Source organism: Lemur catta, chromosome 17 (assembly GCF_020740605.2).
Source record: "Lemur catta isolate mLemCat1 chromosome 17, mLemCat1.pri, whole genome shotgun sequence".
NCBI classification, from domain to species: domain Eukaryota; kingdom Metazoa; phylum Chordata; class Mammalia; order Primates; family Lemuridae; genus Lemur; species Lemur catta.
In genome coordinates, this window is record NC_059144.1 from 21986041 (window position 1) to 22011070 (window position 25030).

Below are 25030 nucleotides of genomic sequence, written 5' to 3' on the forward strand. Positions count from 1 at the left end.
AAGGAATTGGATTATGTGATCCTGAGGGCTGGCTAGGCAAGAACAAAATCCATATGGCAGGCCACTTGGATATTGTTTCTAATCCTTACTAGTAACCCTAGTAAGTAGATACTAGTACTCCCAATTTATAGAAGAGACAACTGAAGTTCAAAGAGGTATTATACAGCCAGAGAGTGACAGAGCTAGAATGCAAACCAAGGTCTGACTGGCTGTTCTTGTCTCTGTGCTGCTGCTCCTTAGTTTGTCTGTCACAGTTCCTTAGTGACAGCTGGACCCACCAGTCTGTCTCCGTCAAAATTCATCTCTTAGTGTGTTGCAGACTAGACTGGGCCCTGTAGTCATGGTTAATCACAATGAGTTGCTGCAGGATTAAACAGAGACAGCCTCCATCAGTCACAGTCATGCTTATCACTTTCAGCCTGTCCTGTCAGTTTCATTTCCTGCATGAAGAAGTTCAGCTGCCTCCTCACCCCTCCCCACTCCCAGTCTTAGATGCTGAGCTCTGTGGTCTTGTCTCAGAGCTCCCTGTTCCGGGTGGGCTCACCATCTTCTCAGGGACTCCAGGGCACTGAACACTGGACATAGAAGCTGTAGATGTGGCTTGAGAATCCTGCCTTGTGGGTTGCATGTCCATCCAGATCAGAATTCCTCAACCTTGGCACTGTTGACATCTACTGACATTTAGGGCCAGATAATTTTTTGTTGTAGGAGGCTGTCCTGTGCACTGTAGGATGTTTAACAGTGTCCCTGGCCTCTACCCACTAGATGCCATTAGTACCCCCCATCCCCGTTGTGACAACCAAAAATGTCTCTAGACATTGCTAAATGTTCTGAGGGGCAAGGGGATGCAAAATCATCTACCCCCACCCCAATTGAAAAACACTGATCTAGATGAACCTACCCTATAGTATTTCTAAGAACCAGAGAGGCTGGCCCTGTATCTGTGGGAGACAGAAATATAGATCAGGGTGTGTGGAGTCATGAGGAATTGTATAGGGACACAATGTTTGCAAATTAAGTCTTATTCTGGAACACCAGAGGTAACAGATTGTTAAAGGAAACGTAAAGGGAAAATTCAGGGAAAGATTCACAGTGCTCCTTGCAGCAATTGCCTCTGACAATGGACAGGAATCTGGAGAAGGTTGAAGAACTACTATTCACTGCATAGCCTTTTGTATTATCTACTGAACACCTTTTCAAAGAAAAGAAATAGTATTTGAAAGTATAAAGAAATTCTTAGTATATAAGTTCTAAAAAGTATTCAGAATGGTTGGTATGTACAAGATGACTTCAACTCTGAAAAAAATACATATTCATGGGAAAAAAAGACCCTTTTGGGCAATTTGGGGCAATAAAGAAAGGTGGCCTGGGGTGAGTTACTTGGTAGAATAAAAAGGAAAGTGTAGTACATGCACCTCAGATGGTCTAAGGGATGCGTTTAGTTTTACAAGATTTTGGTATTTAATTTTAATATTGTTGTATTAATTTTTATGAAGACCTCCTTTCTTTGGCAAGTGACACTTGTTTTCCATTTGTGGAAGTAATTTTCCTTTTTAAATAAATTTCTTAAGTGAGTCAATTTAAAGAAAAATAAGTCAATAATAGGACAAGTGATATGAGCTATGGGAACACATATGGAGGTTGTGGGCAAAGGCTGAAGTTAGGGATGCTGTATCCATTTTCCATTGGGCTCCTATGTAGGAGGATTGCAGGAAGAGAGACCCCAATGCAGGTGCTCCTCTTTCAGGAAGAGGAGGGACCTGCTGTTCCTCCACTCAGCAAGCCCCTACTGGGTTTGGGGCCCATATGCCTGCAGTACCCTCTGCCTGGAATGCTCTCACCCAAGTTCTTCTTCACCTTATTTGATCTTTCTCTTCATTAAGCTCAAAAACCAACTCCTCAGGGAGGCCCTAACTGGCCACCTCATTTAAAGCGGTCTCCTTCAGTGACCCTGCACCCCTTCCTGCTGTGTATTCCCTTCCCAGTGTCAATCACTCTGTAACTGTCTTTGAACATTTGCTTTTTTTTTTTTTTTTGTCTGTTTCCTCCACTAGACTGTGAGTTCCTGGAGGGCAGGGACTTTGTATATTATTTGCTGTTGTACCTGGAGAGCCTAACCCAAGGCCTAGACCACATTGGGAGCTCCAAATATTTGTTGAATAAACACGTTCTAAGTTGGGATGTCTCCAATCCAGTTTTTGCCCTTCCCACAACGCCAGCTTGTACCAGTAGCCAAAGAGAGACAGAGGGAGAGAAAGAGAGAGAGAAAGAGAGACACCAAGGAAGTGTGGTTCAGCATCAAACACATTTATTTCACTTTTATTGAGTATACAAGAACAGAGAGCACACGCATACAGCACAGAGCACTGAGGTGGGGGAGCATGGGGACAAGAGAGGAGAGAGGGGTGTGAGTAAAAAGGAACAGGACAGCATCGCAATTGGTTGGTAAGGTGCTTTTGAAAAAAAATTACTCAGAGTGATGTTGCTCATGCAATTTCAGGCCAGTCTTGGAATGTGCTTGCAGGATTCAAAAACTGAAACAGGTCCTGGCACTTCCTGTACCCTCAGATGGAAAAGATCCAGAGAAAGCAAAATAAAAGAAAATGAAGATCTGTAGGATGGCAGAGTAGAAAAAGGCCCTGGAGCATCTGGTTTACCCTGCTCATTTTGCAAGTGGGGAAACAGAGGCCCAAAAGGGGGGATGGGACTAGCCTAATGTCACATGGTGAGTTAGGGGCTGAGCCAGGATGGTCCCTCTGGGACTTTCCCCACTCTGCTACATGGCCCCCTGGGTGGAGAGGCAGCACAGAGAGGATGAGAAACATAAAAAAGAAAAAAGGAAAAGTAGGTTGAAGACAGACAAGACAAACATCTCTATTCTCTATAAAGAGGAGGATGGGGAGGAAACAGTGCCCTAGATTTTAGCTTTGCAGGTCCCCTCCTCCCTGGTGGTGCTGCCTGCCTCTCTGTGGAAGGAAGGTCAGAGCATCTGTGGGGTGCAGATCTCCCCATACCCTGGTGGCCCACAGGCTAAGCCTGGTCACTTCATCCCTGCCCTGAAGCCACACACCCAGGGTCTATAGGCAGGTGCAAAACCCAGAGCAAAGATCCTCCCTCTGAGGTGTGTCCCGTGTGCACAGGACACCTGGTTCTTACAAAGATGAGGTGCCTGAGCTGAATTCCAAATGGCCCAGAGGGGATGGAGCCGTTCCAGCTCTTGACCCAGAAAGAGTGGGAGCTCTCAAGTTGAGAAGGGCAGAGAGAAGGTTGTGTGGCTTTTTCACCAGGATTGTAAAAAGAACCTGGTGCTGGAAAGTATGTTGCTGCACTCAGGGGCAGCTGGAGTGGGCCCACTGGCCTGCTCCATGGGGGATGTGGCTGATTCTGCCATCTGACAGCCCCGCTGAACTTCCCATTTGCCCAGAGAGGCAAATGCCATTCTAGTTTCTTGCCCTGCCTCAGGTCAGCACCAGCTCAGCAGCTGAGGCGCATGTTGTCACTGACAAGCAAGCCCAGGGAGTGTATCTAGCCTGGGCCTCTGGGGGACATCCCTGGGCAATGTCCAATAGGTTGAAGAGAGTGGGCAGATGCTCTCGGAGGGGCCAGCCATAGTTGCAGATATAAGGCTGGCTCAGGGGGCCTCCCAGGTGCTGCCCTCCCCTCCTACTTTCTCCTTCAGCCTGAGAATAGTGCCTGGCACAGGTAAGCACTCAGTAAATATTTGTTGAATGAATATATCAACTGCTTTAGAAGCAAGACTGGGGAGTAAGATGGAATTGAGAATTATAGTGCAGTGGGACATTTTCCCTCATAAAGGGACACTCGCTGAGCTCAGGGAAGTAGCTTGTGGCAGGCCAGTCTGAGGAAGCCCACATGTGCTACAGGGCAATACCACGCTTGTGACAGGGTCTTTTCCAAGGGCTTCGGTGATCTCGAGGCGATTTCTGGGACTCCGAAGGCACAGGCTCAGAGCTCAGATGCTAACTGAAGGAGAGGTCTCCAAAACCAAGGTCTTACAGAGATGGAGCTTCAAGCAACACCACCTTTCACCCTCAGCTTGTCCCGGGGCAGGTGAGACCTTTGGAAATGCAGTTTTGATCTATCAGGGTCTGCCCTATCTGTGTCCATGGCCTCTTTGTCATGGCTACTTTGGCCCAGGAAGAAGAGAATGATTCAGAATAAGGAAAGGGGTAGAGGAAAAGACTGAGCTGGGAATTTTCAGACAGCCAGGTTAAAGCCACCATCTTCTACCATGGCCAAGGGCATCACCTCCCTTTGGATATGGAGTTGGTTATCAATGTGGTCAGGGAAGGGTAAGACATGGAAAAAAGAAACAGAGCAAGAGAGAAAGAGAGGACTGAAAACCAAGGCAAGCCCCCTAGGGAGGTAGGAGGACTAAGCCAGGGACCTCCACTGTGGGAATCTCAGCAGCAGAGTCCTAAGTCCGGACCCTGTGCCTGAGCACAGACCGGGTCCTGGCTGCTACTGCCCGGGGGGGAGAAGGCATCTTGGACCAGCATGTTCGGGACTCTATCTGTGTTGCTTCCTTCTTGCCAAACCCCCACCTCTCCATTTGGGGTCCCCACCCCTCCCCACCAATCAACCAATTACAAACACCACACACGGAATTACTACACTGAACCCGTCAGCCTCTACTGTGAGCCAACCCACACCCAGAGTCCAGGTCTCCTTAGCCAGGCCAGTTCAGTGAGATCTAGGAACCTTGGGATACGTCAATCACAGTCAGATAATTATAATTTTAAAATGTCAGCTTCATACTTACCAGCACTGTTTATTTTAATATTTGTTTCCTGTTATATGCAATATACATAACTTAAAAGCACATCCGTACAAATCTCCTACAAGCTGCACCTTCATAATGAGAAAGCATAAACATACAATGTCTACTTCCCTTCCTGTGGCTTAGTTTTCTGTTCCTGCTTTCTTTTCTTTTTCTCGTTTCAAAGGAGAGTCATCTGCAGTGGCCCTCAGTGGGACCAGGACACAGAGGGGGAGAAAGAGGGGGAGGAGGGAACTGAGACAGAAAATGACAACAAGACATGTGAGAGTCGAGGGGGAGGGGAGGCGGAAGAAAGGAAGGTGGATTTTGCAGCCCAGTGTCAAGACCCAGAAAATAATAATCCAGTGTTCCTCCTCCTCCTTTACGAGTGGGGAATTTTCTTTCTTTCTCAGAAAATGGTTGACTGTGCGTGTCTTGCTGCTGCGACTTCTCTTGCTTTGCTGCACGAGTGTTTTCCTTTGCATTCAAGTGGGTAACAGATGCTGGAGAAGAGCGAATGGAAAGTTCGTCCGCTAACTGTAACGTGCAGAACCAGGGTGGTATGGGACTTCTACAATCATCGTGGTCTGGCTTGCTTTTGTTATTTGGCAGGAGAAAGGGGAGAGCGAGGGATTATGGTTATTATAATTTGTTTTTTCCTGAAAAATCCCACCAATTCTTCGATTTGTCTGCAAAGGAAAAGTAGGTGTTCAGATGTTGGTTGTTGCTGTTGGCCGACTGCTCTGCCAGCCCCAGCAGCAGTGCAAGGACGCGGTGTTTCCTGTATATATAACTATATCTATATATATATCTATATATATATGCTTTTCCCTTCCCAGTCTCTCATCAGTGACAGTACGTCGCAGCTGGGACGTCGGTGTTGCGTTGGAGAATCCAGAATGAAGGCCCCTTCTTAATGGTTCTCTGGCTTGGGTTGGACCAGAAATGCCAGCATCTCTTCACAGAGGTCAGGATTCCTGGGAGTCAGAGGCACAGGGGACAGGCGTTCAAAGGAAGGAGGAGGACAAGAAAAGTTAGTTATTTTGTCTCTGTCTTTAAATACACGGCAAGAGGTTGTTCCAGCTATCCTTTACCATATGCCCTTATTGTGGCTCAGGAAGGTATAACGACTTATCCGAGGGCGTACAGCTAATGTGTGGCGGCTGGGAACTGAATCATGTCTTCACAGCCCATGTGTGTTTGCCTGTTTGTTTCCAGGGAGGTGGTATCTTTTACTTTGGCCTGAAAATTTGTTAAAATGTCCTTTAATGCTGAGAAGCTAAGATCATAATCATATCACTTTCTCTGCCTATCTTTTCTCAGTTCTAAGAAATGTTTAGTCATGATTGCAGATGTTCTGTTTTTGTTTGTTTTTCCTTTCTGTTCTCCAAGGGACTGCTGTGTCCTGCAGATTAAACCCCAGACAGCACTGTTTAAATAAAGAAACTGGAGCCTGGATTCCAACTCAGGTTTGACTCCAAAACTCAGCGTTCAAGGGCGTAAGCTCTGAAATCAGACTCCCTAAGTTCAAATCTCACTTCATGGCCTGCTAGCTCTGTAATCTTGGGTAAGTTTCTTAACTTCTTTTTCTTTTTCTTTTTAGATATGGGGTCTTGCTATGTTGCCCAGGCTGGAGCACAGTGACTATTCACAGGCATGGTCATAGTGCTATAGTCCTGAACTGCTGGGATCAAGAGATTCTGCCTCCTCAGTCTCCTGAGTAGCTGGGACTCTAGTTGTGTGCTGCAGTGCCTGGCAAGTTTCCTAACTTCTTTCAGCCTCAGTTCCTTCCTCTCTAAAATGGGTCCTGCCTCCTACAGTTATAGGGAGGAATCAAAGCAGGGGCCCAACATATAGTAAGTGCTAAATAAATACTGGCTATTCTTACTATTATTACTGTTGCTGTTGTTAATTTAACCACACACCATTGTGATCTCTGCCATCCTTGAGGACAAGGGTTGTCCTTTACCCCTATTTGTCTTTCTAGTGCCCAACACTGTGCTTGGCACACAGTGACTACTCAAAACCATTTAATGGATGGAATATCATTCCTGCCTTTTACCACTCATCCACAGGAAAATGCTAATGGAATTAGAGAAAGGGATCCTTCTTGGCTCATGTGACAGGTGGGAAAACTGAGGCCCAGAGGCTTGGCTGACTTAGCAAGTTGGCAGAACCAAGACTAGAACCCAAGGTTACGGTTTGGAACAGATCAATTTTTTCCCATTTAATTAAGTTTTGGAAGGTTTGAAAGCTCTAGGAAGCTGGGTGAGTGCTGCCCTCTTGCTGGCAGTGTTTGGCAGACAGGTCCTCTTTCTCGAGTGGGCCAGGGGAACAAGATGCAGCAGAAATCACATGTCTGGCCTGCGAGGTTGCAGGGAGAGAAGAGAAAAGGTTCTGTGTGAGACGGGTGGCTTTCCACACTCACAGAAAGAACTTTAGGAAGGAAGAACTTTAAGAAAGCAGGTGAAGAGTCAACTGGAGCAGGGATAGATGTTTCTGGAGGATTCAGGGAGGGAAGAGAAGATGAAGACCAGCAAGATGAACACCCTTGTGGACACAGGGCCTCACGCACTAGGCTGGTGGTAAAGTTTATGGGCTGACTTTCTCAGGGCTCTTATCAACCCCTAAACATGGCAAAAACCCAGACGGACAAGGAAGCAGATTCACCTTGCTGAGCACCTTTTGTATTTGAGACACTGACCCAGTACATCACAGATGATGTTTAATTATTATGGCTGTGCCAATTTATAGATTAACTCCATTTTACAGATGAAGAAACTGAGGCCCAGAGAGGTTCCTATGGGCACGTAGCTATCAAGGTGTTTCTGGATCCAAAGCCTGGGTGCATCCTTTCTACTCAATTCTGCTATATCCTAACTGGGGATCTTTTTTTCTTACAGTGGCAGGCTGCACTTTAAGTTTGCTCATCTATTAATGAAGTGGCTGCGATGTAAGTCAGTGTAATCATGCATTTGGATGTGTGGGAAGTCTTCCTAAGCCCACAGACACTTCAGAAGCACCAGGGACATCTAAACAATACCGTGTTACAATTTATTCCTCTCAGTTTACTACAGCAGAGTCCCTCCATGCAGCATTTTGTTAGCCTACTTTGAGTTAATAGTAATAACAGTCATAATAAACTTTTATTAGGCACTTACTATGTGCCAGGTGCTGTGCTAACTACCATATATATGATTTCTGTAACCCTGCAAGAAAGACACTATGAAAAGTCAGTGTGGTGAGAAGGTTAAGACCATGGGATGGCTTTGGAATCTAACAGATTAGGTTTGGTTCTCTAATCAATCATCATGTTTCCAGCTTCACAACTGTGAGCGAGGCACTTAACGTCTCTGGGCCTCAGTTTCCTCACATGTGAAATGAATGAACAGATAACAGTGCTTATGTTGCATGCATAGCCTGGTGCCTGGCACAACATAAGTCTTTCATAAATTACAACAATTGTTATTACTGTGATGATCATTGCCATTTGGCTGATATGGAAGCACAGGCTGAGAAGGTTAAATAACTTGCTGAAGGTCACACAGCTAGTAAAGGGCAGAGCTTGAGATTCGAATCTAGACCTGCAAGGCTACAGAGCTCTTCCTCGGGGAACCAAGATGCTTCCTTCTAGTAAGCCAACGTTTTGCAAGCACTTTAAAAAGGAGTTTTCAAATTCAGAGGAGATGTCTCCCCAGGATTAGTGAGTCTGACTGTACCGAGAGTCAGAGGTAGCTCCTACTTGGTGATAACTACTGCTAAAGTATGTGGGCAGAAAAAGCAAGGGAGAGAAACTTCTGGCTCTCCAGGGCAACATAAACAGGGTGACCTTTACAGAATGATCCGGAAGAGAGAGAGATGGTGCATGGTGGTGCGTGGGGCAATGGCATGAAAGAAAGAACTAAAGAGAGGCGAGGAGGAGGGAACAAGCAGCAAAGGGAGCAGTGAGGTGGGCAGATGTGAAAGACTGCATGGCAGTAGGTTAGGCAGGAAGTGGAGGCTGGGACAAGAGCTCTGAATGGCCAGGGACATGGGAAGGCAGGAACCTGGGGGCCTGGCTGTGAACACCCCAGGAAAGATGAGGAGGCGTGAGATAGGGAATGCAGAAGAGACAAGAAACACATAGCAGACATCCCAGGACAGCAAATAGCTGGGGAACATAACTAGAAGGGGGCTCATCCCATCTCTTCATTTTGCGAGTGAGGAAACTGAGTCTCCATGAGGGAAGAAACTAACCCACGGTCACACACCAGTCAGTGGAATGGCTGGAGAGCCAGGTCCCTGGATTCCCCGTATAGAGTTCTTTGCATCAGTGGCTCCCACACCTGGCTGCACAGAGACTCCCTAAGGACCAGGGTGTAAATAAAGATCCCCGGGCAATACAGATCCTGGGTTCCTGTCCAGCCTTTCTAAATCAGACTTTCTGGCAAGGGCTCTCCAGCACCTGTATTTTAAATAAGCTTCCCCAGGTGACACACCAGGCTTGGCCACTCTACCAGTTTGAGATTGGGGGGAGAAAAGGCAGGAATAATTGGACAACTAAGGGGACGGGAGTGACAATCATTTGTATGAAAGTCTGAAGAAAGAGAGAGGTAGGCTCCGTGTGTGGCCAACTTACACTTCACGAGCAGCACTGTCCAACAGAAATAGAATGTGAACCACAGATGGAACTTAAAATTTCCTTAGATAATAGATTTTCTAGATAAAATTCCCTACATTTTCTACGTTTCTATTTTTCTAAAAGTTTCCAAGGCAAATAGAAAATTTTAGTTTCAAAACTTAAATTGTAAATTTTAATTTGCATTAAAACAATAAAAAGAAACAGGTGAAATTACTTTTAATAATATATTTTACTTAACCCAATATATCCATTATCATTTCAACATGTAACCAATATAAAAATTACTGAGATAGTTTACATTCTTTTTTCTTTAAATATTAAATCTTTAAAATCCTGCATGTATTTTACCCTTAAGGCACATCTCATTTCAGATTAGTCAATCTCAAGTGCTCAATAGCTCTGCGTGGCTAGCGGCTACCATACTGGATGGCACAGAAAGAACGTTTTGATCACTGCAGTAAGTTCTATGGAACAACACTGGTCTAGACCAGGGGTTAGCAGCCTTTCAAAACAGCACGAAAATGTTTCAGCATTTTTTCTTTTGACATTAGGGGGTGGTAATCAAAGGAAGAGAAAGAAACATTATTATATTTTTCTAGAAAACACTGGTTTCATTCATTCAAGGAAAAGGACAAAAAGGAGACCAGTTATTTGCGGGTCTTCGAGACGGACTTTTTTTTTCACTGTGGTAGAACATGTGAGATGTGTGAAATACACACGTCTAAGTGTAAATGAGAGCTTGACAGATTTTAGTAGATGTATACCCCCATGCAACCCACCCAGTTGAAGATGTGACTGACATTCCAGCAGCCCAGGTTTCCTTGTGGCTCTTCCCTGCCGATACCACATCCCAGAAGTAACACTATTCTGACTTTCATCATTGTTGATTAGTTTTGCCTGTTTTTGGACTTCCTAGGAATGGATCATACAATTTGTACTTTTTGTGTCTGGCTTATTTCACTCAACTCAATGTCCATGGGATTTTGTTTTATAGGTCTGATAAAATTTGGTAAATTTCCAGAGGGGCCAGAAGAGCCCCTCTCTCATTTTGGCTGTTAAAAGCTCTATCTGCCTCTACATCATCTCATTCCTCTATTCACTGAGGTATGGATGGCCCACAAGGAAAAAGGAAAATATCGGGGCCCCTGAGATTCTGGCCCCTGGAGGCCTGAGAAGTCAAGGGCTTGCACTCGGTGAGACAGACAAGATCAAGGACTCTGGTCATCATGTCCCCTTGTGAACATCCAGTGACTGTGACAGAGAAAGAGACTCAGGGACAAGGATGTGGCACTGGGCTTAGTGGGACTGTTTCTGTCTTCCAGTTTGTAGGGAATGGCCGACAAGATCACAAGTACCTCCATCTGTCCTACCTCAATACCCACTGTCAATCCTCTCTCCATTTGCTCACCACTTCTGGATTTAATCTTCTGGATCTGGGGCCTGAAATCCCAAAGAAACCAAAGAACCAAAGTTCCTTCCCCTCACCACTGACTTGTATCTCAGGGAGCTGCTTCTCTCCTTTGAGCCACAATTCAGGGAGGCAGGTTGTTAAAGCTGTACCAGGGCTCCTCCGCTTGGGTTCTCAGATGGCAATGAGCCTCAGACGGTCTTGCTACTGCTTCCTCCCCCCAACCCCACAAGGCTCCTGAGCCTCAGAAGCCTTACCTGTGGCTTCTTGTCCCTCTCCTCTGGGGATGGGTCTGTTTCTCTGTATACGACAGCTTTGGTTACCAGCATATCTGGATGCTGCAGTTTGGCCTCCTTGATGGCCAAAGCCAGGGCCTGGTGGGAAAGAACACAAAATGACAAACCATGGAATATCAAATATGGGATAGACTATGGAGAACAACAAGCCCCTTAGTGCACAGCTGGGGAAACTGAGGCCCAGGGAGGGGTAAAGTCAAACAGTTAAAGGGAGAGACTAGAGCTTGGGTCTTCTGGATCTTTCTGGCTGCCATTCAATGCCCCTTCCTCAAGAGGTCCTTATCTGAACAGGTTTGGCAAGAAGTGGGCACCTTCTCTGCCCATAAGGGTAGCCATCCGTGGGTAACCCAATATCAGAGAGACTGGGGACTGGATGGTGCCACTGAGAATAACATCCTCTACCCCCATACCTGGTCTTGATCAACATCTTCGTCCCCAGTAATGATGATTCGCTTCTCAATCCTCGTCTCGGAAAACCCTCCTTTCACAGTCTGTAGAGGGACAGGAAGGTGAGGTCATTCTTGGGTCCTGCTGGGGCAGCAGCCACGACAAGGGACCTACCCAAAGCATCTCTCAAGGGCAAGGCTGAGAACCAGCAGTTATCTTCTCTCCTGACTTCCTTGGTTATTCTCTCTTCTAGTTTTGGGATGTCAAACTGCAGATCTTGTCTGGTTGCCACCACTCCCCCAGTTACTCAACTGCTCCATCTAGGTCTTCTGAGCCCAGCTCAAATGCTGCCTCCCTGCCCCCGGCTGGCAATGCTTCTGCTTCCAGCCTCACAGTTCTGGGCCTCTCTGCCTGGTGCTGACCCTTACGTGTATACATGGCCTCGCTCAGCTCACCAGGCTATGAGCTTTTGAGGGTAGGGCCTGTATTTGTTCATTTTTGTGTCCCCTCCTCCCCGACTCCCTTGCCTGATCTGACCAAGGTGGTGCTGAATGCAGATTTGTTGAATGAACACATGAATGAAATGTGAATGGTGACAAGGTTCTACCTTAAATGACTCTGAACAATACTGTAAGAGAAAATTGCATTGATGATACTCATGACCTCCACTGTTTTCTGAAGGCGTGAGGCTTGGACAAGTTTAGAAGACAAGGCAGGACCTCATTGTTTGGCATGTTAAAGGAAGGTGGTGGCTGTGGGAAATCCCAGCTGGAGTCAGGAGTGGACAGAAAGAGGAGGGGGACTTCCAATTGGCAGGGCCAAGAGGGACTTTGGGAAGAAGAGTTTTCTGAGCTGTGTGCTGTGGGGTGTATGATGTAAAACCTTCCCATAAAGTTTTCAGAGAAGTCCACATTGCTCACTAATGCTTCTGGTGAGAGTGGGTTCTTTGTGGGAATGTGAAAAAGTGCCGAGCCCTGCAGAGGAGCAGGCAGGGCCGGGACAGAGTCTGTGTGCACAAAGGGCCAGTGCTGCTGACCAGACTTCTCCTCTGATGGCTCATCAGAACCTCAACGCAACCTGGCTCAACCTGGCTCCTTCGGGCCTCTAGCCCTAGCTGGGCCCCCCTGCCTTCCTCCTAGCCACTCAGGCATGCGCGTGTCAGCCAGTCTGCCTCCCAGCCCTTTGTCCTGAGGGGCTGAGTCAAGCTGATGCACCCAGGAAGGCCTCCCTCCTCTGGCCCTTCCTCTTCCCTCCCTGGCTCTACCTCCCACCCTGGTCCAGGCCTTCCCCCTAGGCCTGAGTTATTATCAGTCTCTCTCCATACTTCTCTCCCTTCTTTCTCCTCTCTGTCTGCACATCTTGATGGACCTAATATCCTCTCCCTAATCCTATTTTCACTGGGTCATTCCCTAATTTAAAAACCTTCATGGCTTTCCAATTTCCCTTAGACTCAGAGCCTGCACAGTGAAATGTGTCCTGGTAGTTGCCTTATTTGCTCTATATTCTGCTTCCCCTGTCCCCAGTGCAACCGAATTTCCCTGCTACACCCCTAGATATGCTTCTCATTTCCCTCAAACAGGCCTCACTTATGGCTGCCTCTAGCAGCCCGTGGCACAGAGGCCAACATAAAGTTGATGCTCAACGAACAAACAAATAAGCAAACACACAATTTCTGCTCCTATCTTCTGCTTTGCTTAGGACATCTGCCTCTGTCTTCTCCTCCCTCAGGAGTCCTACCTGGCTTCCCAAGACCCTGCTCAAACCCTATTTTTTCTAGGAGAGGCTTCCTGACTCTTCGGAGCCTCCTGTACATCACCCCTGCTAAACTCCTCCAGCACTTAAGGTCTATAAAGCACAAATGCCATGGTTCACATTACTTCAAAGGAGAGGGTCTTGTCCCCCAAGCCTGGCTGTCAATGTTGTATGGGAAGGACCCATCCTTAGGACAACATGTGGCACAGGACAAAGTTCACAGCATTCCAGAAACTGGTAACACTACACGTCGTCTTTGTTCCACATTACAGATTGAGAAGCCAAAGCAGAGCGACAGTGATGACCTCCTTGCCTGCGGCCGGACTGGGGCATGGGGCACCCTGCTGCTACTCACTTTGGTAACATGGGTGGTGGTGGAGGTTGAGAGGGTTTCCGCAGTGGCGCCGTAGGTGCTGGTGAGGACATCTTTCCCGATGATCTGCAGAATATAACCACCCCCCACCCCGGGTGTCAGGTAAGGACATTGGGCTCTGCAGGGATGGGGGTGGGGTACGGTAAACCAAGGGTCCCTGGTAGGGGCTCCATGAAACTGATGTTTTGAAGCCAAGATGCTCTGAACCATAAAGAATTCAAGAATACTAGAATCTTCAGAATCCTAGACCCATACAATTCTCAAACCTTGGAATCTAAGATTCCTAGATCCTGAGATTCCTGAGGCCCAGAATCCTAACAACACCCTAGAATTTAAGAATCCTGGAATCCTAGAAGAATGAACAGAGGGGGCCAAGGTGGAAACAGAGCCCTCCTGACCCCCCATCCTGTCATAGCCAGGAACACGCTCTCTCCAAGGCTAGACAATGAGAACACCAGACTTGGAGAATGCAAGAGCTGCAAGAGACCTCACAGTGACAGACTGGGGGTCCTGGGGCAGCCACCGACAGAGTCAGGTCCAGAATCAAAGCCTCTGGACTCCTAGCCCATTAATCTTCCTGGTCAGTAAGGAGAGCAGACGCAAAAGAGCCATCAAAGGCACCACCAAGTTGAGGGTCTGCTTCACCCCACACTAATGAGGGGAGGGCAGAAGGCAACTGGCGACACTCTGGCAGGCACCGGGGAGCTCTGTGGGCATCTGAAAATGGTCCAGTTTCCTGCCTTCGAACTTAAAAGGGCACCTTCTGGGCTCAATGCTGCACTTGCTGTGGGCCATGCACGGGCCCATGCCCACATTCTCAGCTTGGAGTCCCCTAGCCTGAACTGGCCTTGCCCACTTACCGGAGAAAGAGAACGGATTTCCGTGGCCACCGTCTGTGGGCCTGGGATCATGGCAGCTGCCCCCTTCCCGGACTTGAGACTGTTCTCCTGGGGAAACAATAGTGCTCAGATGGCCAGGTCTCAGGTGGGCGGGCCCCCAGGATGGCCGGAGCACATGGCCATGTACCTCTCACAGCCATAAGGTTGTGTAGCAATGGTGGAAGCAAAGAACTGAAGGCATCATTCAGTTCAGCCTGCTCTCATTCATCCCTTGCTCGCTCATTCACTCGCTCACTCACACACTTGCTCACTTGCTCATTCGACAAACATTTAGAGAGTGTCTGGTGTGAGGGACACTGTGGTGAACAAGATGTGGCATTGCTTTCTGGAAGTGCTAACAAAGGAGTTGAGAGATTCAGGCTCATGTGCTGGCCCTGCCACCTTTGAGCCACGTGACTTGGGGCAGATCCACCTCTTCTCTAGGGGCCTCATGTATGCATCTGTAAAAAGGGACCCCTGCCCCACTTCTACCTTATGAGGCTAACAGAGAAGAAAGGACTTTGCAAACTAATCTCTGTAGGATAAATCTAGGAGCATAAGCTGGCTATTTAGAATATAATAGTAATGACCATTTTCTGAGTACTTGCTATGTGCTAGGCCTTATACTAAGGATGTCACATGTGTCATCTCATTTAATCCTTATAACATCCATAGGAAATAGTTGGTTTTCTTGGTTGTTTTGTTTGTTTGTTTGTTTGTTTGTTTTGAGACAGGGTCTTGGGTCTTGCTCTGTTGCCCTGGGACAGAGTGCAGTGGCATCACTGTAGCTCACTGCAACCTCACACTCCTGAGCTCAAGCGATCCTCCTGCCTCAGCCTCCTAAGGAGCTGGGACTACAGGTGTGTGCCATCACACCCAGCTAATTTTTTTTCTAGGTTTTAGTAGAGATGGGATCTCACTCTTGCTCAGGCTGGTCTCAAACTCCTGATCTCAAGCAATCTTCCCTCCTTGGCCTCCCAGAGTGCCAGGATTACAGGCGTGAGCCACTGTGCCTGGCCTGGAAATGTTTTTTAATATTGCTGTTTCACAGATGAGAAACCAGAGGGCAAGAGAATGTTTAGTTCCTTGTTCAAATCCCCCAGCAAGTCTGATAGTGGCGGATTTGAACTCTAGGTGGTAGGACACCAAGTCCAGCATGCTCTTTCTGCACCACTCTGCCCTTGGAACTCTTATTCTTAAGCCAGCTGTCCTGGTCCTACCTTGGGTTCTAACTGCTACATCTTCCTGGAATTGTCCCCATACGTACTGCCCCACATCTGGCCAGGGGCCTAGCTGCCTGCTTTTACTTCCCACTTTCTGTACCATCTCAGGGCTCAGCCTTGTCATCCAGGGACCAACTATGCCCATTCTGCAGCTCCTCAGTGGATTGACCTGTGCACGGCACTGGATCTCGGCCTCTGTCTACCAAGGAACAGGTGAGGACAGAACCCTGCTGTCTTTCCCCAGCCTCCCCCCATACCTTCCTCCAGCTGAGACTATCAGTGACCTGGTGCCACGGCACTGCACCACAAGGCACATTCTCAGATGCACCTGCAGTCCAGAACATGGCCCAGCAGCAGACCTTCAAGGGGCAGCTTCCAGGCTCGATGCTTCCTTTCTCCTGGCTTAGGAAACAGCCTCTAGTCCCTTAGAATCCTAGTGTCATTCTGGACCATTCTCCCCTAAAGCATCTTATTCTCTCATTGCTGCCTCTTTCCCAGGGCAAAGCCACACCTCCACCTTCACACTAAAACAGAGGCCACTACTGGGGACACAGGTCATTCAAAAGAAGGCATCATCTATTCCTCCCTGCCTCTCCTGCCAGTCCCCTCTCCTGCCTCAAGGATGAACAGTTCCTCTCCCTGGCCAAGGCAAACTCCCCACCTCCTCCACAGGGAGGCTCCCCTTCTCACTTGCCACCATCTCTCTGGGTGACCTCAGCCATTTAAGGGCTTCTGCTGACTCACTGAGGCCCAAGTCACCTATCCCTTTACCTGTAGCCCAGATCTTTCTCAAACTATTTTTTAAAACATCCTATAATGCACAGGATCTCAAACCTTTAAAACTAGTTGTCTCCTAGACATTTTCCCCTGGAAATGTCCCAATAACATCTCAGACTCATCTGATCTCAAATGGAATTCACTGCGTCCTCTGCCTCTGACACATACTTGCCACCAAAGAGCACTTTCCTCTAGTGCTTTCTGTTTACGTCAGCAGTTCTCAAACATGAGGGGCATTACCTGGGGGCTTGAGACTGCTGGGCCCCACTCCAGAGTTTCTGAGTCAGTAAGTCTTGAGCAGGGCCCAAGAATTTGCCTTGGCAACAGATGCCTGGGACCACACTTTGAGAACTGCTGGCTACTAGACAGCATCACCAGCCCATCTTTCCTCCTATTCTCCGAACATTCTACCAATGACTCCCTCCAGGCATCCCTTAACCCTCACCCCTTCTCTGCATCCACCTCCTCACACTCTGGCCCACCTCTGCCTGGGCACTGGCCTCTAAGCTAGTTCCCTGCCTTCTCTTCCTGTCTCTCCCAATGGCAATGTGGGCCCCAGAGCTCAGAAATGCTATCTGTCTTCTTCAGTGCTAGATTCACAGTGCCTAGCACAGAACTTTACACATTGTGGGTGTTCAATAAATATATGTTGAAAGAAGGAAAGAAAGAGGAAGGCAAAAGGGTCGGGGAGGAATTTTTGCTCCAGCCCCTGCTCCACACAGGTTGCTAGAATAATCTTTCTAAAACACAGAAACATAGAGTTGATGACATCATGCCATGCCCCTACTATAAAAATTTAAGTGATTCCCCATTATATGCAGGATGAAGCTTGAACTTGGAATATGACATTTGAAGCCCTTCAAGCTCTAGCCCAGCCTTCCTTTCCAGCCTCTTCTCCCCCTGCTCCTCCTGCACCCACCTGACACCTGGCTTCCCTGACCTTGTCTATGTTCCTTTACTTCCCTGCCTTGCACCTGTTCCTCCCACTGTCTAGAATGCCTTCCCCAAGGCCTGTACCTTAACATATCCTTCAAGCATAGCTCAAATGGCCCTGCCTAGGTAATAGCTTCTCCGGCTCCTCCTGGCAGAGGTGTCATCCCATAGCTACCCTTCCCGTGGTCTGTAGGATAGCATTATTACACCGATCCATGAAGGCAGGAAAGAGATAACAGCAGCTCACATGTACAGACCACTTACTATGTACTGTTCTCGGTAGAGAACACAGATTCCTTCAGTTCATCCTCCTATCAACCCTTGTTGTATGTGCTATTATTACCCTCCACTCCCACCCCATTTTACAGAAGTAGAAACTGAGGCTTGGAGAGGTTCAGGTAACTTGCCCAAGGTCATCCAGCCAGGAAGTGGGAGAGCTGGGCCTTGTTCACCACTGTGTTCCCGGAACCTAAATATAGGGGTGCAGCACATGAAAGCTGTTCACAATATTTATTTGAATGAATGAATCCTAGCAGGAAGTATATTTTCTTCAACTCTGTATCCCCATACCAGGCAGACAGTAGAGACTAATAAATGTTTTTGGAACAAATGGATGGATGGATGGATGGATGGATGGATGAGTAAATGAATGGTATAATTGCCTGCTCATCAGAAGGATGAATTTAAATTAGCCCTACAAGCATCCCAATGACACGAGGTGAAGGGTTGAGGGAGAGGAGGACTTGAGTGACTGTGGAAAGTGTGCAAGCTGCTAACCGATTTGGGTTTAATGATCTTAAACCCTCTGTTTATTCAAAACCTACCTGCTGGGTAGTCTAAATGAATGAAACCCCCTTCCTATGTGTATGTCAGGGGTTGGCAAGAGAAAGCATTTGAAAACAATTTCTCAACAGCTCAAGAGAGATCCGGCTCAGGCATTGCTACCTTCTCCAGCCCCAGCCCACGTGGCCGACGTTCATTGTGGAAGGATAAGGGAGCAGAGCAGAGCGGCTGGGGTTGAAAGTGGGGCTTCTGGTGTCAGAATGTCTGGGGTTAACCTGGCACTACCACTTATTGGTTGTGTGACCTTGGGTAAGTCACTTTACCTCTCTGAACTTCAGTTTCCTCATCTGTAAAGGATATAGAAGAAAGAGCATCTACCTCACAGTCTCTGTGAAGATCTAGTGAGACAATCCATTCAAAATTCTCAGCACATTGCCTAGAACCATAACCTGTGTGCCTAATGCTATTTGCTCTGTTTCATTATTAAAGGATTTAGTGTCATTAGAGACTCTGAAAAACTGAAGAATGGAGATTATTCCCATTTTACAGATCAGGACACCTGGGGCTAAGGACCATCCTTCATGGGTCAGACAGCAAACAGGTAAGCAGAATTTCAAGGTCCCTCGGGAGGTGTTCCAAAATCCTGAGTTTCCAACTGAGGTTCACTGTACGCCATCTACTGACCAAGGCAAGGAAGCGGTCTGAGAGACAAGAAAATGTACAGCCACCACGATGGGTCCACAGAACTCTCAGGCACATCTTCAGATTGGAGGTGAGATTTGCCAATGGAATCTTAAATTTTTTCTTTTTTTTTTAAGAGGCAGAGTCTCACTCTGTCACCCAGGCTGGAGTGCAGTGGCACAATCACAGCTTACTGTGACCTTGAATTCCTGGGCTCAGGCAATCCTCCTGCCTCAACCTCCCAGGTGGCTGGGACCACAGGCATGTGCCATCATACCCAGCTACACCAGTGGAGTCTTGATATGAGATGAGATTTGTGTGTGCCAATAATCAAAGAGTACCATCCTCCCTCTATTCCTGCCATGGCTGACATGGTCCAGATAAATGAGACTCAGGAATTCCACACCCACATTATTTAGTTTGGGAAACTGAGGTCTGACTATATGTCCTGTGGCAACCAAGGTACCAGACAATTAAACATTTGACTGACGAAGTGGGGGCAGCTGAGGACTTCCTGAAGCAGCTGGGCAAGGTTAGCTTGTTATCTGGCTGTTTTGAGGGGGACAAAGGGGCTGGTCAGAGAGGGAAGCCTCCTGGGTTCTACTTACCATGGTGGTTGATATGGTCTCCGTGGTGATGGAGGGAGTGGTTGTTATGAACTCCTTCCCCACCGAGGCACTCCCATCAACCTGCTAGCCAGAGGAGGTGTCATTAGACATAGAGAGAGCCAGATATACACCTGGACATCTGTCACCTGGGCTCATGGCATTCCCAGTTACAAAGTGACAGGCTATGGGAGTGGGCATCACTATGGCAGTCCACATGTAGACCAAATTACAGAGGGGACTCACAGACTCTCTGCTTCATTTCAACTGCTTTATTTGACAAAGAAAAAATAATCCCAATAATTGGACAAATTCTATCCAAATTTCAATGCATGTAAACTTTGACCCAGCAATCCCTAGGAATTTACTCTTTGGATACAAACTTGAAAAGTGTGCCAAGAAACATGAACTGCAGCACTGATCATTAACTGTGCTAGACAAAAACAACCACAGATCCCATCAAAGGGAAATGGCAAAATAAACTAGGATTCGCCTCCCAAGTGAGCCTAAGAAGAGTAAGGTAGGTCTATCTAGACAATAAGGAGTGAGCTCCAAAAAAATTATTAATGACAAAAGGTAAGATACAAAAGGCAATGCTTGCTTTTGTGTAAAATTTTTACGTATGTAGAGATGTAGGTATCTGTGTTGGAATATGCATAGATTTTTTTCTGGGAGGTATCTAGGAAAGATTTCATTTAGTTCTGTTTGAATTTTTTAACTGTGAACATTTTTTTGTTGTTTTGTTTTGATGTCATTAAGAGTTACTGGGCTGTGAGATTTGGGGGCATTTGTAGTTTCTTTATACTTTTCTGTACGAATACAAAACAAAACACGTTACTAAAACAAAACAGGCCAGAGGAGGAAAGCAGCTTGCCCAAGGTCACACAGCTCATCAGAACTCAAGAGCTTGACCTGTAGCAGGCAGCCTCATGAACTCTAGCATCATTACCAAAGTGGGAGAAAAATTTCTGGAAACAAAAGAGTTGTCCACGTTATGCTGGTTTATGTCTTATGTCAGTTCTTGAAACAAAGACTCATCTTAGGGTAAAAAAAATGCCTCCAGAATTGTAGCTTTTCTTGCCAGGAAAAACCAAGAGGGCATCCTATCAGAACCACATTCTTAATTTTCAAAGTTTGAAAACCACAAAAGGAACGTAGGGAATGCACTATAAGGAGTGCAACTGTGTCTATTCATGACAGCTTTCTCCAGGGTGCTAAGCATGCTTCATCTTGCTAAGACAAATAATTTTTTTTCACTTTATTTTACCAATCTCATGTGGAACCCCCATGCATAAAAAATGACCCAAGGTGAGCTGTTCTGACTAAAGCTGGATTGGGGTCTCCCCCTCTTCTCTCCCCAAGCAGCATACATCAAGAAACCTCTCCAACTCCTTCAAGCAACCTGAAAACCAAGGTCCTAACCCACTGACCACTAGTCCTCCCAATTCTCCCAGGAAGAAGGAGGAGACAGGATCATTCCCATTTTAGATGGGAAAATTAAGACTTTAAGAGGTCTAGTCTGGGCCGGGCACGGTGGCTCACGCTTGTAATCCTAGCACTCTGGGAGGCCAAGGCGGGTGGATTGCTCGAGGTCAGGAGTTCGAGACCAGCCTCAGCAAGAGCGAGACCACATCTCTACTAAAAATAGAAAGAAATTATCTGGCCAACTAAAATATATATATAAAAAAAATGAGCCAGGCATGGTGGCACATGCCTGTAGTCCCAGCTACTCGGGAGGCTGAAGCAGTAGGATCGCTTAAGCCCAGGAGTTTGAGGTTGCTGGGAGCTAGGCTGACGCCACGGCACTCACTCTAGCCTGGGTAACAGAGTGAGACTCTGTCTCAAAAAAGAAAAAAAAAAAAGAGGTCTAGTCTGCCCAGGACAAGAACTTGCTCCATCCCCCAACTCTCAGAGCTCAGGGAGACACTGAGGCTCAGAAGAGCATCAGGGTTAAAATGGGGGTTCTGGGGAAGCAAAGGTGGGAAGGGTTGGCCAAGAGGCTTGGACACAGCAGTGGGGCTCCCCCCGCAAATGCCCAATACCCATGCTCAGGGTACATTGGAAGACACAGGTTACCTGTGTGTGGTCCACAGTGGTGACTCTGGTCTGCAGTACAGCCTCCGGCTCAATCTTCTTTCTGATGGCCAGACTGCTGACAGTCATGGTTTCCGTTTTCACGGGCTGTAGGGAGAGGAGGGAGAATGCTCCGTAACTCAAGCTCTGGCATGACTCCTGCTCACAGGCAACCATGGTGTAGGGTCAGAGGTGGTCGCCTACCCCCACAGCTGGCCAAGTCTCTGGAAGGATATGCAGGTCAGGGCAAAAAAGGCATAATGTGATATCACAGGTAAATAGCCCAAGAGGAGAGGCAGAACCAGCACCAGCTGGCCTGTCCCACGCCCCTGTACAACCTCATGGCGGCTATATGCTGGTTTTTTAGGGTACCATTAGAAGAACATTTACTATTCCATTAATGTACTCTCTGCCAGGCCCCACACTGTCTTCCTGATGTACATAATGTGGCTGAATTCTGGATGACTCCAATGACCTTCCGCCTGCTTCAGCTGAACTCTTTTAGAACAGGAGCCATGCTTGGAGGCTTACAGGGGGCCAGGCAGGAGATATAAATGAGTGAGCCAGGCTCCTTGAGCACTGGGTGAAGTGGAGAGCATGTGGGATCCCACTCAGGTTTGGTCAGCTGTGACCATGGCCTCTGAGTGACTGAGTTTTTAAATGGTATAAGAAAATCCTGGATTTTATATTCAATGTCCTGATTTTTAAATCAGAGTGAAAGAAAATATATCTGCTGGCCAGATTTGGCCTAGGGCCATGAGTTTACATGCTCTACTCTAGAAGTCTTCAGTTAAATGATCAGTTTGAGTCCTCTATCTGGCCTAGTTCATAACTATACCCACTATATGCATTAACATATGAGAGCTAAACACGGAAGCTAGTTTGTCTGGTTGGGGGGGGATGATGATGAGGGGGATTCTTATAGGTGGTTAGAACCCTGCGATTTAGCCATTCATTCATCTAATCATCTGTTAGTACCTAGTACATGCCAAGGCTAGAGGAGCTGCCACCTGGTAGGAGTGCAGGGCAGTCCGCCGCTGACCTGACCATTCTGGATAATGCTGGAGCAGAAACATTACAGAGCAAGGGGGTGTGGGGGAAATACTCCCACCCAGGGTGGTCAGGAAACCCTTTGCTAGGGCACTGACATCTGAACTGTCCTGGAACATGATAGCTTTGCAAGGCATAGAAAGGGAGAAAAAACTTTCTACCCAGAGAGTACTGCATGGAGTGAGAGTCCAGAGTGGACGAGCTCGTATTTCAATGCCTGGAACGTTGGGGAGAGGACAGTGTGGAAGGGAGGTTGGGGCTAGAAGAGATGAGGGAGCACAGAAATGACAGCAGAGATGTGTCTTAGAAAGACCCCTTTGCAGCTCTGTAGAGGAGGGCCACAAAGCAGAGAGGCCACCAGTCTGTACCTCCTCAATGACTATATTTTCTCTTCTCCAGGAGTTCCCATTGCCACCCTGAGACCCCAGGGCCAGGTAGATTTAAACTTCTGCCCCTTCCCCAGGAAGCCCAGGCCCCAGGGAGATGAGCCTGGGCCTAGATCAGGAAAAACCATTCAACTTTCAGACCAGGCCGCAGGAGTCCCTGCGAGTCCACAGACACGTGCTCTCTGCAGGTGCCATGCAACATGGGCAAGGGCAGGAGTCGAGTAAGACCAGACTGCCTGTCACTGCTCAACCTCAGCAAGTGATGGGGTCACAGGGTTAAAACACCAAGGAGCGCATGTTAGGGGTAAACTGACATGGCAAACATGCGAGTGCAGAACCATGCTGTTCTGCGAGGGGTAGTCATGCAACACAAGACGCAGCTCCAGGCTGCAGGCTGGCTGGCAGTCTTCTCCCAGGTGGCCCAGGGCCCTCTGAGCATGCAGTGCCCAGTGGGCCGGGGTCTCGATGAAGCTCCACTGTACCTCAAACTGGGGCATATCCGGGGTGGAGCAGGCCCCTCGATCCGGGCTGTCCTCGATGCCCCCAGACTCATCATCTTGGCTGGGGGGCCCCTTGCTGAGATCCCGGGCGAACACCAGGCCCTCAGTTTCTGAGTCGCTTTTGTCTCGGTCAAGCTCAGGCAGGCTGCGGGAGAAGTCTTCAAAGGCGCTGCCGTGGTAGTCGCCAATAACCGTGAAGTCCACCTCAGCCTCCAGGCTGGACGTGGAGCTGACCGTGATGCTGGAGCACTTGCGCTCAATGGCCAGGTGGTTGTCCTTCAGGAACACCGCGTCCCTCTCCTGGTCCTGGTCCTCCTCTCCTGTGTCACTCTCTGGGGCCCGGGGACGTGGTGGTTTGACTTTCTCCTCCGAGCCCTCCCTCAGCCCTGCTCTCTATGGCCAGGTAAAATCAAAGGAATAGGGATGTGGGATGGGGAAAGAGAGAGAAAGAGAAATCAAGATGGTGAATGTCAGAAGAAATCTTGGGGCTGTGTTGACATCCCGAATGGAAGAGCAGGTCAGGAAACAAAAAACATCCCCAGGAAAGATTCCTTGAAATCATAACAAGCTTAAAAAAACCAAAAACTTCTCAAGGGGGGTGCTCCTTCCTGATGGTCTCACACTGATGGCAAAGCAAGTACAAAGCAAACATCCTGCCAGAGAGTCCTGGACAGGAGGCTCCATCCAAGGTTTGGACCTGGGAGCTTATCAGAAGCAGCACTGTGCGAAAAGCAGGGATGGAAGCCCAGACCCCAGGCCCATCCGTGCAGGCGGGCATCAAAAAACAGAAACCCAAGAGGGAGGCCCGGGGATTTAGGGAAACCCAGGAAGGGAAGGCACAGAGGCTAGAGCCCAGAGCTTTGAGGAACAAAGAGGAAGACAACACGGTTTGTCAATTCCACTGAGTCTCCCTGGGACCAGCATCGAATAGAGGGAGGAACAATATGGGGTTGGGCCCCTTGAGCACCAGCTTGCTGGGAGCTGGGGGCTACACCAGTTCCACCCTGAGCCCCATGAGTGGACCACAGGCAGGTCATAGAGTGGAGGCTCTGGCTCCATCAGTGTAATTGACAACAGCAGGCCAAGGCAGTGCCTGGGGGAAACCAGCAACTCTTGTCCGACATACATACCTCTCAACTGGCCTGTCAGGGATTAAACACCACACACATTTTTGGCTGGTTCATGACATTCTTTGTTAAGACCAATCTAACACCCACGGAATATTTTTAAAGGACTTGGCTTCAGACTCTAGGGATTCAGTGTGCTTAGAGATTCACTTGCTGAGCAAGCCTCCATTTAGCCAGTTTCTGGAAGGTTGAGAGGTGTGAGGAATACATTCCAGACAAGCCAGAGTTGAGCAGCCACAAGAGGTGCTGCCAGAGCAGGTGGGATCTAAGGCGGCGCTGCACCCTGGCCAGGTGAGGATGACTGGGTCATCAGGGCACAGAGGGACTGCAGAGACCTGAGGGCCTGAGGGGCTGGTGAATCTCAGGTGCCCCCCCTTTCCAGGGGTGTTCGCTGCTA

General features: G+C 48.0%; 1 protein-coding gene across 6 annotated transcripts in view; it reads right to left on the bottom strand.

Moving 5' to 3' along the window:
* Positions 1-2286: 2286 nt before the first annotated feature.
* EPB41L1 (erythrocyte membrane protein band 4.1 like 1) overlaps positions 2287-25030 on the bottom strand; it is a 122324-nt gene continuing 99580 nt past the window's right edge. For 2 of the 6 annotated variants that reach the window (XM_045528663.1, XM_045528662.1), the window contains exons 15-22: positions 23489-23899; positions 21574-21678; positions 19501-19581; positions 14478-14564; positions 13600-13683; positions 11516-11596; positions 11067-11183; positions 2287-5757 (exon numbers count right to left, since the gene is read on the bottom strand). In XM_045528663.1, the coding sequence (XP_045384619.1) occupies positions 5749-5757; positions 11067-11183; positions 11516-11596; positions 13600-13683; positions 14478-14564; positions 19501-19581; positions 21574-21678; positions 23489-23899 (975 nt within the window). In that variant the 3' untranslated portion in view covers positions 2287-5748. Of the gene's footprint in view, positions 5758-11066; positions 11184-11515; positions 11597-13599; positions 13684-14477; positions 14565-19500; positions 19585-21573; positions 21679-23488; positions 23900-25030 lie in introns of all 6 variants that reach the window. The other 4 variants (XM_045528661.1, XM_045528666.1, XM_045528665.1 and 1 more) reach the window with 4 other exon arrangements.